Genomic DNA, 17,346 nt, shown 5'->3' on the forward strand with positions numbered 1-17,346 from the left:
ATCCATTTTTAAAGATAAAAAATGACAGACAACTTAATTCTATATGAACTACAAAAGATACATGAAACGCTAACTTAAACTAAAAAGAAGAGCATACACTTAACTTTAAAATGATAAAGCCAACAGAAAAGTTCAACTTTAATGAACCTATACTTAATACAACAAAATTAGGTTTAATTAGATTATCAGTTTATAATTCGGTATTTAATGTGAATAGAGGGAATAATCAATTCTTATATAGTGATGTTGAATCATCGGTGGAGCCGCTTCACGGATGGGTGAAGCCCCATAGCAAAGCAATTTTACCAGGTGCATATGAATTAACTGAAATAGCAGAATTAATAAAAGAAGAAACTAATGGTAATGTTATAATAGAACCCGATAAGAATACAATGAAATGTTTAATGGAAATAAAACAAGGTGCAATTACTTTTGATGTAGAAAACTCAATAGCCTCATTACTAGGATTTAGAAAAGCAGTTTGTAAACAAGGTAAATATTGATCTCAAAAGATTGTTGATATTATGGGTTTTAGTACTATTAACATTCATTGTAATATGATATCTGGTGTTGTATATCATTGTAATATGATAATGGTAATAACACAGACATACTATATACTTTTACTCTAACAGAACCACCGGGTTACTTGATAAATATTATACCAACTAATATCTTATATCAAAATGTAACTAAAGATAGAATAGAATATATAGAGTTTCATATTAAAGATGAGCATGGAAGACCTATAGACTTTAATGGCGATGTATTAAGTTTTACTTTGCATCTAGTGTAACTAGCAACTTTGTTGATCTGACATATTCAGCTGGGCGCAGCCCCATCTAGTGTAACAGCTAGGCAAAGCCTTGTTTTATTGTAATCATAACTTATTTGAAGTATTTTTTCCTTAAAAAAATGTTTAGTTTTAAATGTGATGAATGTAAAAATAAGTCCGGGGCTCAAAGTTGTAGTTGGTGTCAGGGTAAACCATATCAATGTTTTGTATGTAATTGAGTTATAACATATAGAGATAAACATGGTCATTTACTAGAACATTTTAATAATCCCGATCAATATCTAACATGTAGAAAGTGTAAAGTATATAAACATTTCTCTAAGTGTAAATTTAAACAATTCTATTGTAGGTTATGTATATCTCCATAAAAATACTAAAGAAAGATTTAGAAAACATGTAGAATCCCTTACACCATTTTCACAGATTAGTATAGTTATAAATTATAATTAAACATAAATAACTACAAAACTCTCCGATCCCAATTAATTCTTAGTTTACCATTAATATTTTTATTTTTAGTTATATCAATGACAATATATTTATAAGGCTCTTTCCATACCTTATTACATATATTATTTAAATAATTATAACTAAGTTCAATATTATTAAAGAATTCTTGATATATCGATGCTAGGACTTTACCTCTCTGTTCAAATAAAATAAATAGATTACAGTTCTCTCTAACACTCTGCCTATACAGAGAGAACAGGTTTTGATTAAGATATATCATATTGCAATTATTATGTCTACCTCTACAAAAGTATTCATTAATAACTGGTTCTTTGGCTCTAACATCATCAAATATCATTAGTTTCTTTAAATCTTTGGGTAGTTTATCAGGAGATGGTAAATCTTTTATATCTTTTTATCTCTTAAATTCTATAATTGCTTTATCGTTTATTCTTTCTAATTCATTGTATTGATCACCAGTAGGTCCAATGATGTATAGCTTATCAAAATATATACTAGCTAGAATGAGTTTTTTTTTAATAAGAATGTCTTACCACATTCACTAGGACCAGATATTATACATCTTAAGTTATCTGGGAATGCGGCTTCAGTAATTATATTATCATCATTTAGCCATGATTGTAGATCTTCTTTTATATTTACAGAGATATTTTTAGTAGGACTATTGTTATTAGGTTTACCCTTTTGATGTTTTTCATCAAATAGATCTGCGAAGCAGGTTCCCTGATATATAAAATCATCATCTGCGAAGCAGGTTCCGTGACTATTATTAAAATTATCTTTAACACTATCATTATCTTTATCATCTGCGAAGCAGGTTCCTTGATTATCATTTACATTAACATTATTAGCAAAGGTACTTCGTAGATCATTATCATTATCATTATCATTAACATTAACATTAACATTAACATTAACATTATCATTATCATTATCATTAACGTTATCGTTATCATTATCATTATCATTATTATTATCATTATTATTATTATTAATATCATTAACATTATATTTATCATTAACATTACAACCCAAACAAAAACACTCATTATATATTTCAGGACATTTAACTTGATTAACTAGAATATTTAAAGCACTTTTAATTCTAAATCCTCTATCAATAAGATAGATCATATATAAACAATAAGCCCCACAATAAGATTCATCATATTGTTGTATTCTCTCATTAGAGCCTAGATCAACATATTCTTCTAAAAATAATGGTGGAGTCTCAACACCAAAACTATCAAAGTAATACACAGGACCATCTTCTCACAACTAAAACCCAATGTGTACCATCAGTTGGGTGTAGATTGACAATATTGTTGAAGTTAGGATTGGTAGTCTGCGAAGCAGGTTGGGGCACCAAGGACTTCGTCCCTTCCCCGATACTATCTGGAGTTTGATCTCTCATTACTATTTCAATTGGTGTTAGACTTATATCTTTACCTATATCTTTTTATTCTGATATCGCTCATAGCACTATTATCAATATTAAACTTATTATTGAATACCTTTAAATTTAGGATAAGCATTTTTATATAATAAATTTAATAAGCCTAAGTCTAAATCAAGTCTATATTTTATATATAAAAATGGAGACAGGTAGCGCAGTTATAATTTTTATTTTAATTGGATTTTTTTATATAATATATGATTCAATACCAAGTAAATATACAAAACTAGAAGAAAGCTTTGGTGGATTTATGAATAGGAGTCTAGTTAGATTTGAATATGAAAAGTCACCATTACATACTATTGTTTATGGTGGAACTGGTACAGGGAAAACATATTTTATTAGACAATACTTAAAATTATACTCAGTCCAAAACCAAGACCACAACCAAAACCGGGACCAAGACCAAAACCAAAACTAAGACCAAGCTAAAAATATAGTTATAGTGTGTAAAGATGACAGAGACTGGATAGATCCTGAGTCTAATAAGTTTTATACTGGGTTTAATAAATATGATATAAATATGATCACAAAAAATAATATGCATAAATTTCAAAATTGTGTAATAGTACTTGATGATATGGGTGATAGGTTAAATAAGGATATAGCTTATTATTTTACTGAAGGTAGACAATATAATATTCAAATGATTGTAATGTGTCATAAACCAGCTCAAATAATTAATACAGCAGGAATGAGTTGTGATACTATTTATTTAACAACTTATAATGGACCTGATCTATTTAAAAGCTTTAATGAGATATATAAATGTGAACATGACTTCAAAAAAATAATTAGTGAATTAAATAGTAACCATTATAATCGTACAGATGGAATGTCAGATGAACTTCGTTATGGTATAGTTAAATATAATAAGGAAAATACTTTTATTATTATTAATAGTAATAGAACTATGATATATCATTCAAGAGTTGGTTTTCTTGATTTAAAAGCTCTAAGTTTAAAAGATGAATTAGAAAGAGAAGATATAAATAAACTTATAGCATATATGAAACCACTCATGATAAATGCAACAGAGAGAAATACCATTAATCATGATAATTATCAGTTTTATTTTAATAAACTTCGTACTTTAAATAATATTAAAATTCAGAATGATGTTTTAACAAAAGAGATGGTTAAAGCAAAAGGTTTAAAACAATTATCAAATATTGGTGGGAGTATAGGTTGGGGTTTAGTTATAACTAGTTATATTTATCCTGATTCAATAATAAAAACTGTTGGAGCCGTGGCAATGAGTGCAAGCAATATTTTGAATAGAGCAAACACTTTGGTTAACGTTGGATATGGAGAAGATCTGCCAAGCAGGTTCCCTGATGGTGAAACATGGATAAAGTACTATATAGGAAATGATTATACTGATCTACGAAGTGATTATACCGATCTGGGAACCAGTTACACTGATAGTGAAACATGGACAAAGTCCTATCCGCGAAGCGGTTTCACCGATCTAAAGAATAGTTTAGTTAATGGGGCACGTAAACTTGTTACACCCTTAGAAAAACTACAAGAAGAAAATATAAATGAAGAGATGGGAATTTTGAATAGAAAGGGAGGAAAGTTTTTAACCAGACTATATGGAAATAATGAAGAATTTAGAGAAGAGATTATAAATTTTGTTAGAAATAAAAGAGAATTAGACCTTGAATTGATTTTAGATAAGAGATGTAAAACTGATACACTCAATACGTTAGGAAATAAATATTTAGGAGAGTATATCACATCTAAAGATAATACTAAAGATTTAATTGAAATCATGGTTAAATATTATCTGTGAACTGACGAAGTCCGTGGCAAGCCAAGCAGTTTGGTAAAGGGCAAGCCTTCTTACACCAACCACGAACAAAGTTCGATGGAGAAGGGCAAGCCTTGTTAAACCAACCACGAGCAAAGCTCGTTCACTGATCTGCGAAATTATTAGGTAAATATTATAGTTTACCCTATTATAAATGCTTTTAAAATGTTCAGAGTGAAACTATAAATATGGAAACATTGCTGTTTTGAAATATCACTATGAACATGTCATAAAGATAAAACTGATAAATGTATGTGTGGTAATATAATAATAAGTGGTTTTTGTGCTAATAATATTTCTCCATGGGGTTGTTCTTTAAAAAATGAATCTAGTTCTAGCTCTAGTTCTGGTTCTAGTTCTATCTATGACTCTAACTCTAACTCAGCCCCTAACCCTAACCTTAACCACAACCCCAACCTTAACCCTAACCTTAACCTTAACCTTGGCCCAGAAGTCTTAATTAGAAGTTGTAATAAATGTAATTATATAAAACCACTAACTGATTTTGATGAGAGTAAGTATACATGTAGAAGTTGTACTTCAGCTGAAGTTAATTGTCCATATTGTACTTCTGTTGTGAGATATGATGGGATACGGGCTCATGTAAAGAAACAACATCCAAATGTAGATATACCTTAAGGATTTAGTAGAAATTTGAGTGAGAAAACAATTAATCCTAGTTGGCAAAGCAAGAGTGTAAGTCCTTTAGTTATTAGCCAAACTGAGCAAAGTTGTTCGTGTAAATATTATAATTTTGTATCATTTCTTATTAATAATGGTTTAAATATAGAAAAAGGAAAAGAAAATATAAATTTATTGAAGAGTATAGATAATTTGAAATAAAAGTACAAAAAAATTAAAAAATATCAAAAAAGCGGGAATCACTCTTTAAGAGCGATCTTTCTACTGGGGGATCACCCCGAATAAGAGTGAATCGCTCTTAAAGAGTGAAATGTAAATTTTGCTTTGATTTTTTGTCTTATTTTTTGATTTTAATTGATTTCTGATTGATTTTTGATCGAATATAGAGAGAATGTATAGTAGTGGATAAATTAAGGAAATCAACAAGTAGTAAAATTTGGCCCTATTCGACATGCGCGATTAGCGTTTGGAGAACAGGCCAAATTTTGCTGGTGGTTGATTTCCTTGTTTTGTCCACTACTATCGACTACGAACTGATGGAAAAACGTATAAACTGTATATGCAGAGAAAACCGAGAAAAAGGAAATAAAAAGATGGAAAATAAAAAAGATTACAAAAATCCATACAAAACTAACCCGGTGCTTTACAACAATTGCTTTGTTCGATCAGTGTTCCACTAAACTTCTTCCAGAGACACAATGAAGAACAGTTTAAAAAATTGACCATATGAAACGATGAAAAAATTACAAATATCATTGCAGTAAAAACTTCCTTGTAGCATTTACTTTTAGAATAGCTCTAGATTAAACAGTGATCAAGTGAAATGATTGCACAAAGCTTAAAATCGGAAGATGTAGGCAAAGAAACAGAAACAAATTAAAAGGGGTCAAAATCTTATAAATAAACTCAATTATCTTTGACAAACACACGTGATCTGATATCAGTCAGATTGTGAAACCAGAACAACAAGTTCTACCAAAAAACTCTCAAGTACTATAAAAATTTGAAGAAGATTACAAACTGCTTAAAAAGCTCCCAACCGGAGAAAATATCTCAAAGTTGAATGTAAAAGTTTGATTTTTGCTTCGAATGGTCACAAATGCTTCGAAACATCTATTACTAGCTAAAATAATTGAGACAAACACTTTTGGCTGAAAAAGATCGAGTTAAAACTGAAAACGTTTTCGGAAAACCGGCAGTTGATCAAAAACTGTCCTCCGTTTAGGACCATATTTTTTCGCAGCCACTTTATCAGAATGATGAATGAACAGAAAACTACTTACTCCAAATTCTCTCCCTGGTTTTGATTTTTCATCAACGGTTTGACCTAAAATTTCAGCTGTAAAGCGTTGATCTAGCTAGATCTTGTATCACACTTATCAACTCAGTTAGTTACTTATATTGAAAATCAGGTTTCAAGAAATCATTTAATTGAAATAGTTAGGAAAACAAAAGGGAGAACTGCAGACGTGATCGTAACGACTCTTCGATTCAAAAGCTGAGATTTTATCGTACCATAGAATAGTTACTCTCTTTTTTTTCTAACTGACCACGGGGCTTCGGCAACTTAATTCAATAAAGCTAGATAACTACCCAGATTGAGGTTCCAGACAGAAGCAATTATGTCCAGACCAAAGATGAGCGGACGAGGGGGCGTCTTGCATTCAAAGTTGCATAGTCTGGAAACATCGAAAAATACGCACAAAAGTCTGAGCATGAACTCACGAAAATCCGGTTATCGCACGAAAGTCTGGCCGTGAAGGCACAAAAGTCTGGTGAACGCACAAAAGTTTGGCTATGAACGCTCGAAATTCTGGACTTGAACGCACAAAAGTCTGGGACGTTCTGAACATACACTTACTGTCTGGGGGCCTGGACATACTTTCTTCCGCCTGGCACCTCGACCTGGGTACCAACTAATTAACACTGATAATGTATCGTAACTAATAAATAAGTCAAATAATTTGGTCATAAAAATTTTGGAGACTTGGGAGAATTTTTAAGTTGCATTTGTTGGTTGTGTTCAGCAGTCGATGCCGCAGAAGCGGAGGATGATAGCCAAGTACAACTACAAGAAGGTGCCTGAGACAGACGAGCTCAGTCTGCAGTTGGGAGAGATCCTCACTGTGGAGAACGATGACAGTGGGTCTGGCTGGTTCTGGCTCAAGTCAGAGGCAACCAGAGAGAGTGGATGGGTGCATGACCTCCTCGTGTCTCCCTACGTTAGTTAACTTAGAAAAGTAGAGATATGGTCTTCTCTCCACATGGCGTTTGTTACGTCTAAGGGTAGCTATCTTTCACTACGTTGGTCGGAGAATTTAGAGTCCAGAAGCGGGAGAAGTTTAGATTCCAGAAGCGTAAATTGAAATATATAAAACCAAATTTGGTATATGTATTGTAAAATGGTTAGGACCTTTTCCGTTTGTTCTCTCCCAGTTTAGTGGTTGCATATTATTTGCACCCCCCCCCCCCCCCCCCCAGAGGCACGTGCCATACTTTCACAATAATTTAATATTTAAGGACACTTGCTCTGTAACTGGGGGTTGCATAACGTTCAGGGGAGGGGTATAAACGGAAAAGATCCGATGGTTATATATAACCAAATATTTACCTATTTTCTCAGATAAACTAATTAATTAATAACCGCGTTTTTCATGCCCCCAGTTACAATTTATGTTTTCCTATATAACACGCTATTATGTCAAATATGGCACGTGCTCCAATAGAGTAAGCAAGCTTTGACATAAAAACTTTTTGGATCTTTTCATTTTGGGCACCCCAGCTTAATGGGTGCATAATATTACATATGTAATAATTACGTACAATATTACGTGCAACAGTACGTACAATATTACATATTAGTGCCATATTTTAACATAATGATTTACCATGTAATGTCACGTGCTCTGTAACTGGGGGAGCATAACGTATTGGGGGCGCAAACGGAAAAGATCCGAAAAAGTTTTCACTTAGGGAGCGGAAATTTTTGGTCACCCGCGGCTTTTTGAAAGCAATTTTTATAGCTCCTTTTAAGTCAAAGGTTTTTCGCTCAATTATCTAAACTGGTAATAGTGCGTTTGGAAGCTTTGTTGACTATCTGAAGCGAATTTCACACTTTTGGTGTCAATTTTTAGCTAATTTTACCATTTTGCCTTCTTTTAAGCTTTTTCAGCAAGTTTTCCTTTCTTCAATTTTTAATAGCATTTGGGGTCTTCTGTGGTTAACATCATTTCTTCTAGCACTTTTTGTCTTTCTTCTAGCACTATCAATTTGATGAGTATTAAATTTGAGTTGTTTTTGTTAAAGAAAATCTAGTAATTTTGAGCAAATTTTTGCCAGTTTTTTTTTCGCCTATTTAGTCCAATTTTATGGTTCTCGCTGTCGTTGTTTCTTTTGATGAATTCTTATTTAAGATGAATTGTATAGGTGATTGGTATAGGTGCTTCCCTTTGCTTGGTTTTTCTCTTTGAGCCTGTTAGGTTTAAGTTGAACTTTCAGTTAATGGTTCAGTTGATTTTATGTTGTTGGGAACTACCTGTATGTCTGTAGTACCAAATCTTACCTGTACTTTTGAAGTCGCAATTTGATGTAAATTTTTATCAGATGCTTATTGTTTTGTCATCTTGTTTTCGCATGAATTTTTCCTGTTATTGAATCAAAATGTTTAGTGTAATCAAGTAGAAATTGCTCCAGGCCAGCGAGGATCGTCTGTTTTCTAATCCGAGTCGTTTTCGGAAGTCTTCAGGCTGTTTTTAATCGGTCTAGTTGTTCTGAAACAGGATGTAAAAGTCAATGCCGCACGTGCTGAAATTGTGATTTTCTTTTGCTGTTGAACAAAAATGGAGAGCGGAGAGAAGAGAGTGGTGTTTTTTTCGTAGTAGCTTTTGAAAGAGCGAAGAAAATATTGTCGCAAAAAATTTTTGCTATGCGAGTAAATTTTTTGATCACGTGCGGCTTTTTTGATGCAAGGTTTTTACTTTACATTTTTTTTGTAAGGTGGTTTTTCTAAACCATATTAACAAGTAACTGTACGTTTTGATGCTTTTTTTGACCATCTCAATTATATAATATTTTTTAGATGTAATTTTTGATGTGTTTTTGCGATTTCGTCTTTTTGGACGCTTTTAAATCGGTTTTTCTACTCTTTCATGTTAGTAGTGTCTAATGAAATTTTGTTGATTGCAAATGGTTTTTATGTTCGTGTTCGTTCATTTTTGATTTCATTAATAGCAATTTAAATTTGCTTTAGTAGAAGAAAACAGGCTAAATTTGAAGATCTTTTTCCTTATTTTCACGATCACTTTTACAATATTTTGTCATATTGAATTGTTTAATTAGGATTGGTGCTGGGTTTATTATTTCTAATTGAAAACAATTAAAGGTTTTATAATCCATATTTTTGAAAAAAGAATTAATTAATTCTGCAGTCTTTTGTAGTTTTTAATTCTGGCTTGTTTTACGTGTTTTTAGTGCGTTTGAGCTTCGCGTGGTTGCCTAATGAATAAACAAGGATTGTTTTTGAAGGAGTGTTAAAACAGTTATTTGGACTTTTCAGTTGTCAGAGAATTTTTATTAAAAAAATTTAACAGGTTTTTTTTTAAATTTAGTGCTTTAATTGTTTTCTGTTTGCTGGTGTTTTCCTGTTTCGTGATGTATCTTTGGTTTTGTTTTCCCATCACTTAATTTTTGTTTGTTAAACACATATGAATCAGACCAGACAATATATCATAAACACTGGCTGTGTAGTCGCAACTCATGAAATGATTCCCAGAAAAAAATGTTCTTAATCTTTTCCCCTGGCATTTTCTTTCCTCAGTATGTTGTTTTCAATTGAATGGTATAATGAAGTAAATAGTTCTGTCAGTTAGTGTTTGGCTAGGGTTTTAATCGATTCCGGAGTCTTCTGGCTATGTTTTTTAAAAATCCGTTGAGTTGTGTTACAAGAGGATGTAAAAGTCGTGACTAAACAAACAGAATTGGAATGCGGGGAAAATAGAAAATTGCGATTTTGTTCATAAGAATTTTGAAAGATAGCGAGGAAAGGAGTTGTTCAATATTTGCATTAAATGTTTTAATGGTTGTTTATTGTGTTCTCGTCGGGCGATAAGTAATTGAATGTGAACTGTATTAAAAGGTATGCAGAGAACAATCAGTAGAACGTAGTAAGATCTAATGAATATGCTAAAAATTGTTATTGAATTTTAAATTTTTGTTTGATAGCCAGAAAGCGATAGCCGAGGCTATTATTGGCCTTCTCTTGGTTTTTTATTTCGTCGCGAAGATTTTTACGATCATATGACGTCACGATCACTTGAACCTGCTCTATGACTGGCTTGCGTGCGTGGCGTGATTTTTCACTCTTGGTGGAGCGAGTTTTTTGTTTATTCGCGTGAGTAAGTTTTTGGTCACATGTGAGTTACCTCAATCTCAAAAATGACTTCTGCACTCTGATATTGACTCAGAGGTAAGGTCAAGTGAGTGTGTGACTCAAATTGAAGGTTTGAGAGCAGCTAATAAAAGCAGCAATAAGTTATGTAGATTCTGATTATAAATCTAACATCTCAGCATTTACTGAAAACATTTACTATCTTTTCGAGACAGCAGATGTACGAAGTTTTTGCGGCTTTTTTCTGACAATCTGCCATCTATGTCTTCTCTTTTATCGAGCTGATCTTTTTGCTCGGTATTTAGTATATGCAATCTTTGTTGTTCCCATATCATATGGCAGTGGGGAATTGAACAAATAATTGTATCGCAGGCTCGTCGGCGAGTGATTGTTTTGCAGTCTGAACTTGTGAAGAACTATCAGCAACATGGTATCAGTATTTGCTTCTCATTTTATTTATATTTTGCTCCATTATTTTTTTTGAAATGATTAGTACAATTAAGTGACTAATTATTTCGCTACGTGAGTAGTTGATTGAGTTTCCAAGAGATTTTTTTTAGTCAATTCTCGAGTGCTTCATTTATGTGTTTTTCCAGTCCAAAGGATTTGGTTTTTTGGGACGGTGATTTCTTTAAAGATCTGCTTTTTGGGTTCTTTCTTTTGAATGTGAAGCCACATTCGAGTTGTGAATTCAGTCAAATAGATTAGTGACGAGAATGAAAAAAGGATTAGGTTTAAAGCGTGAAGTTTTTCCACTCTGCGTTTAAAGTGGAGTGTCAAATTATTGTTTTTTTAAAAAATTCTTTTTTGAGAGGTTTTTGCATTTGCTACTTGTTGACTTCTGATCTCACTGATTCTGATCTCTATTTCCACCTAATAAAGGCAAAACACGAGTTCTCATGGTACTCGGTTGCGTTTTTGAATCCCTCTATGAGAGGCTAATCGTTTTTATGACTTGTGATTTGTTTGCTTTCAAAGAGAAGATCTGTATGTTTTTGTATTGCGCTCGTAGTTGTTAAATATTTTATATTTTAGTCGCAAAAGACAGATGTTGTTGGGTATCTACGGAGACACAGTTGGCCCTATCTAATGTTTTCAATTGATAGCTTTTGGTTTTTGTGTCTTTTCGATATTGTTTTTTCCACGAAATTTTGAATTTTGAGCGCATTTGTTGTTTTTTGTCTTCGCGGCATGTAGTCGTACTATTGATCATTCGGACTGGAATTTTAATATAGCAAAATTGAAATTTTTACAAACGTATTCTATTGATAATTTGTTTTAGGCAATAAATGTGTTTCAGTTAAATTTTGACTTAAAACTCTTCTCTTAATCTCTATAGTAGATTCATCCGCTTTTTATTGCAACTAATGTTATACTCAATTGTTTTTTGTAGCGTTGGCCTTTTTGTAATTAATAAAGGAGTTAATTTGTTTTAGCAGTAAGTTACAATTTGTGCTGAAAGTATTCAGTTTATAGTCGTGTGTAATGTAAAACTTTTTTTTCTACTCTAATGTTTTGTGTTTTGCGGGGTTATGTGTTCAGCAAAGCATTCTTAAATGCACAGAGTCAGTATCGAAATCCAATCAAAGTAGCTTGATAGTACTTGTGTTCTTTGAATCCCGATCGGTGTTATTATGTAATTGATATTAATAATAATATAAAAGACATTGAAAAAGAATTTTTCTCTTCTCTTCAGATGGTTAAATGACTGAACTGTCTTCCAGTGGTAGTGCGCTAAATGTTTACTTTGAATGATAATCAGATTTTGGTTTTTCTGCTCAGATTCAACTTAGAAACAACTTTCGTTGTATGAAGTCGTCATGTGAGTCGAAAATTTAAATACAAAACGTAGTGTCAATTCTGAAGGTAAATGGGAAAGATTCAAATAATGGGTTCCTTTTCTTACAGCTCGAGCTAGAATTTAAGCTAATGAGCCAGTGATTAACCGGAAAAGTTTGAAAAGAGTGAAAAGGTGAGTTTTTTTAGTAGTTTGATTTAGGAAGAATATTCTCTTTTGTTTCAGGTGGCTTGTTTGGAGGAATTAAAATCTAAAGAGTAAGTTGACTTCTGAAATTACTTCGAATTAAACGTGAGTTTGGTTTTTATAAGCATGTTTTGCGTTTAGATATTTTGCAATTTGTGACAAAGATGACTGCACACGGTATCTTAAAAGCGGTGAGTTGAACCCTTTTTCTAAACCTATTAAACGAAGTTTTCGCCGTATTTTAGACTCAAGGGTTTTTTTACATACGTGACTCAAAACAAGTTAGATTCTTTAGATATGCCGACTGGCTATATATAATGTGCCAAAAGTTACTACCAGAAGTTCCGTTAAACATAGCGAGATGTCGACCTGCACGAAATTTCGGCTTTTTCAAACTGTTGATTATAAGCAAGATTACATGACTCTGCAGAGGTCACTTCAATATGGTGAACTGCTACCAGTTCTTGATTAATGCCGGAAGTTTTCTGAGACTTCATCAGAGTAACGTAACTTGTAAAAATTAGCTCAAGGTACAAAATTGGCTTAATTATATATAAGAAGAATATAGATCCCACTTAAAACCTGCAACTTTTCAACTTTGAAGTGTTGATTGGACAGGTGCTCCTGGATGCTTCCTTGTACGTGAAGGAACCAGACCCTCAACCTCAGATCCTATCACATTGACACTCTGTGTCCGGACACCAGAGAACATACAGAGGTTCAAGATCGAAGTGCGAAATGAAATGGTACCCGTCAGTTCACCCTCCTCCTCTGAGACGACAGAGAACCCTGTGGGGGATGAGGATGGGTGTATGGATGAGTCATTTGACTCCTCGTGTTCTCGATTGGTGGATGTGTACTTTATGGGAGGAAGGAGGTTCACGTCAGTCGACCAGCTGATCAGTCGGTACCAGAGTGAAGAAATACTGGACAATCTGCGTCTTAACAATCCAGTAAGTCACACACAGAAAAAGCAAGCTAATATTAGAATTAATCAGGAAACTTTTTCCTCCAGTAACATAAATTCATCTATAGGTGATATTTTGGCACGTTGATTATATTGTAGTTAAATTGTAATGAGAATCGATTCTCATCGTACGATTCTTATTCGTGCATAAAATTGCGCAAAATTGTTAAGTGCAGTAACGCGGTCTTGTTATGCCATGCAGGCTAATGAAAGCAAAATTAACACAAGAAAGAGCGTTATTAAGTCAAGGAAATAATACGTGACTCTCTTCGATATGGTTTTTCTGGAAACTATATCAAGGTAACGTTAGGAGTAAGTTAGCACCCGCCGATTTTGCCTACTGTAAATTCTCGTTTCGATGGATTCTACGAATTAGATTAGGTGATGCAGCTAGATAACGAAACAACAGAGCTAAGTTACAATAGACATTTGGTTGACAGGGAAGGTGAATAAATAGCCTCTTTTTGAATTGAAATGCTACTTTGCTTGTGGTTATGATGTAAAGAAAAACTATTCTTTCGAATGAATCGCTGAGAATGTTGTCCTATTGCTTCAGCCTGAACAGTACCTGGAATGGAGAGCGACGACGTTGAGGAGACAGGACGAGGAGAAGTTCAAGGCCAAGATAGGAAGTGGGAAGGGTGGAGGTGGGGGAGGGGGCGGAGGTGTGAACAGTCACAATAGGAATGGGCACCACCATCCACCTAGCATGCTAATAAATGGACAGAGGAGTAGTCAGGAGGACTCGTTTGATGCCGAGGATGACATGCAAAATGCAGTATTGAGAAGTCGCATGTCCACAAGGTCAGTGTGAAAGGAAACACTTCTTTTTTCAGTAGTCCTCTTTTTTGAATTAACAATTTACTTCAAAATTGTCCTAGTTAATAGCCGCCCTCATCTTAGCAGGCTACTATTCACCCACATCTTAGCAGGCTAAATACACTAAGTAAAAGTTTACCAGAGAAAACGAAAGTCTTATTACTTAATGCAATAGTAATAGGTCAGCTACATTATTCCGCTCTAATTTGGATAGGATTGCAAAAGACATTACTCACAACTTTAGAAAAACAATTGAATTGGAGAATAAAAACCATTTTAATAGGAGAAAATACGATCGGTCTACAGATCTCAAACTTCGCAACAAAATATTACCAGTTTCTTTTCTCTTGAAATATCATTGCTCAAAATATTTTTTTCGCTTACTCAACAACGATCTTCCAGCATATAAAAATGAACCTCTCTCTACCATGAGAATATAACAACATGACAGGTCGAAAAATAACCTTCGATATAAGAAAGAACAATAAGTTTTTAACTGATTCTTTTATTGCACAAGCCAGTCCAATTTGTATTAGTCTGCCTTCTAATATTAGACTGAACACAACATCGAAAGCTTCCTTAAAAAAAGAACTGAAAGAATGTTTTTGGAAAAAATTTGTGAAGGACCCAAAAGTAACTGACATAAAAGATGACATTGAGAGCTTTAGATTTTAATTTTATTTTTTAATCTTCATGATGTACATATAAAATAAAATTGTGAGAACATTTTATGCTCGCATTTTAGGCCATTTTTTTTACTAATGTAAGGTCAAATATTTAGTTTTTTAAGTAAGTTAATGTAATTTAAGTAATTTAATGATTTTATAATTTTACATAATGTTATATTCTTAACTTTACATTGCCTCTTTTACCATTTGCTTCGTATTCTTATGTGTACCAGAGGAAATTTTTTTATTCTATAATTGCGCTCCTAATTTTTCACAATCCAAGAATTAGATTATATGGCTGACTTTGTTCAATTGATCTGCTGGTCAGGTACAGTGGTTTCAAGTTTTCTCATTCGATTCGTTGGCCAGTATTTCAGGACTTGTCAAGCTATGTTTTTTAATTCGCCGAATCAGTATCAGAAACGAATCAGTATCAAAAATAGAAACGGGAATACAATTTTAGATGCCCGAAGTCTTAGTTACCATCTCTAATGATTATTGGCATTGAGACTAGCCCCTGTATCCTCTCATAAAAATTAGGAATTTGTCAAACAACAAAATGAATTAAAAATACATTGCACGCTCCTAACATAAAAACAAAATGAGACATATTTCCCGGAAAAACTGAGGAAAATAAATATTTTTTTGCAAAGTATCTTAGTTATGGCGATATCAATTAACAGCTGGGACTAAATAACGGGAAACCGATAGAACTACAAGATAAAAGAATCATTTTTTATCCATATAGGCCAAATGCAAACACCAGTTGGAAAAAATTCAAGCACAGAAATTGGTACTGATGGTTTTCTAAGCCTTGCTGTTTTTGATTTCAAAACTAAGCATTGGTAAACCAAAACACGAAAATTGAACCTCGAGGGGCCTACAACAGTTTTTTTAGCGACCGCTTACAGTAAGTAATGCAAAATCTTAGAGAACGGAAAATTTGTTCAGATTTTCTTTTCTTATTTGACGTTGCTTTTTTCTTCGCCGAATCAGTATCAGAACCGAATCAGTATCAAAAATAGAATCGGGATGATGCCCAATTTTAGATGCGCGAAGTCTTAGTTACCATCTCTAATGCTTATTGGCATTGACTCTAGCCCCCCTGTAGCCTCTCATTAAATTAGGAATTTGTCAAACAACAAAATGAATTCAAATTACATTGCCCGCTCCTAACATAAAAAGAAAATGAGACATTTCCCGGAAAAAAGTGAGGGAAATAAATAAACTTTTTTTTCAAAGTATATTAGTTATGGCGATATGAATTATTAGCTGGGACTAAGTAACGGGAAACCGATAGAACTACAAGATAACAGAATCAAGTTTTTTTATCCACGTAGGCCAAATGCCAAAACCAATTGGAAAAAATTCATGCGCAGAAATTGGTACTGATGGTTTCCTAAGCGTTGCTGTTTTTGATTTCAAAGTTAAGCATTCGTAAACTAAAATCTTTGATTTTTGACAAAAATGCGAATAGTTTTTCTTTATTTGGTAGTTTTTCGCTTTATTTCGAAGAGACGTTTTTGTGCTTATTTTGGTTTGTCCGATTTTTGTGTGGCTAAATAACTTGTCTCGATTGCTTGCAATTTTGTTTTGCTTTTGTATGTGTACTTGTACAAATCGAAAATGTATTTGAATGTTTGTCGTTTTTTGGTTTCTAAGTTTACTTTCTAGTTGAGTTTTTTTAATAAATAAAAGTCTTTTCTCTTTTTTGATGCCCACTGCCATTAGAAACTAGTTATTTCATAGACTGCTTTTTGGCGAAGACATTTTTGAGTCGTTTCTGGAATTCTTCGGGTTATGTTTTGTAAGATCTGTTCACACATTTTCATTATTTTTGAAGTCAATTTGGACTAGTGGTTTTGGTCACGCCGAATTTCCTACAGGTTTTTGCTGTATTTCAAAAATAGAGACGTTTTGAGTTTATTTTTGCTTTTCCAAATTTGTGTGAACAATTGGAGTAGTGATTTTGGTCACGCCGAATTTCGTAGTTTTTCGCTTTATTTCGAAAATTGAGACGTTTTCGTGCTTATTTTGGCTTGTCCAATTTTGTGTGGCTAATTATGTTGTCTAGGTTGCTTGAACTATTGTTTTCCCTTTGTATTCGTACATGTAAAAAACGAAAAAGTAATTGAATTTCTGTTGTTTTTTTGGTTTAATTTCCATTTAAATTTTCATTAAAAATAATATTTCCTTCTCTATTTTGATAATCACTGCCCTTAGTAACTAGTTATTTGAAAGGCTGCTTTTTGGCGAAAACATTTTTGAGTCGTTTCTGGAGTTCTTCGGGTTATGTTTTGTAAGATCTGTTCACACATTTTCATTATTTTTGAAACCAATT

The 17,346-nt window shown here is 33.0% G+C and overlaps 2 protein-coding genes across 3 annotated transcripts in view; one reads left to right on the top strand and one right to left on the bottom strand.

Annotated features, from left to right (window-relative positions):
- The window catches only part of LOC142343250 (uncharacterized), a 71,381-nt gene extending 68,556 nt beyond the window's left edge, over positions 1-2,825 (bottom strand). Inside the window, exon 1 of the mRNA XM_075395028.1 lies at positions 2,816-2,825. The gene's annotated coding sequence lies outside the window, so the exon portion shown is untranslated. The remainder of the gene's footprint in view (positions 1-2,815) is intronic.
- The window catches only part of LOC142343249 (uncharacterized), a 45,544-nt gene that overhangs the window by 27,084 nt on the left and 1,114 nt on the right, over positions 1-17,346 (top strand). Inside the window, exons 5-9 of one of the 2 annotated variants that reach the window (XM_075395027.1) lie at positions 7,212-7,403; positions 12,591-12,622; positions 12,693-12,742; positions 13,170-13,504; positions 14,075-14,322. In XM_075395027.1, coding sequence (XP_075251142.1) covers positions 7,212-7,403; positions 12,591-12,622; positions 12,693-12,742; positions 13,170-13,504; positions 14,075-14,322 — 857 coding nt within the window. Of the gene's footprint in view, positions 1-7,208; positions 7,404-12,590; positions 12,623-12,692; positions 12,743-13,169; positions 13,505-14,074; positions 14,323-17,346 lie in introns of both variants that reach the window. The other variant, XM_075395026.1, reaches the window with a different exon arrangement.

The sequence above is a fragment of the Convolutriloba macropyga genome, chromosome 7 (genome assembly GCF_964194025.1).
Source record: "Convolutriloba macropyga chromosome 7, txConMacr16.3, whole genome shotgun sequence".
NCBI lineage: Eukaryota > Metazoa > Xenacoelomorpha > Acoela > Convolutidae > Convolutriloba > Convolutriloba macropyga.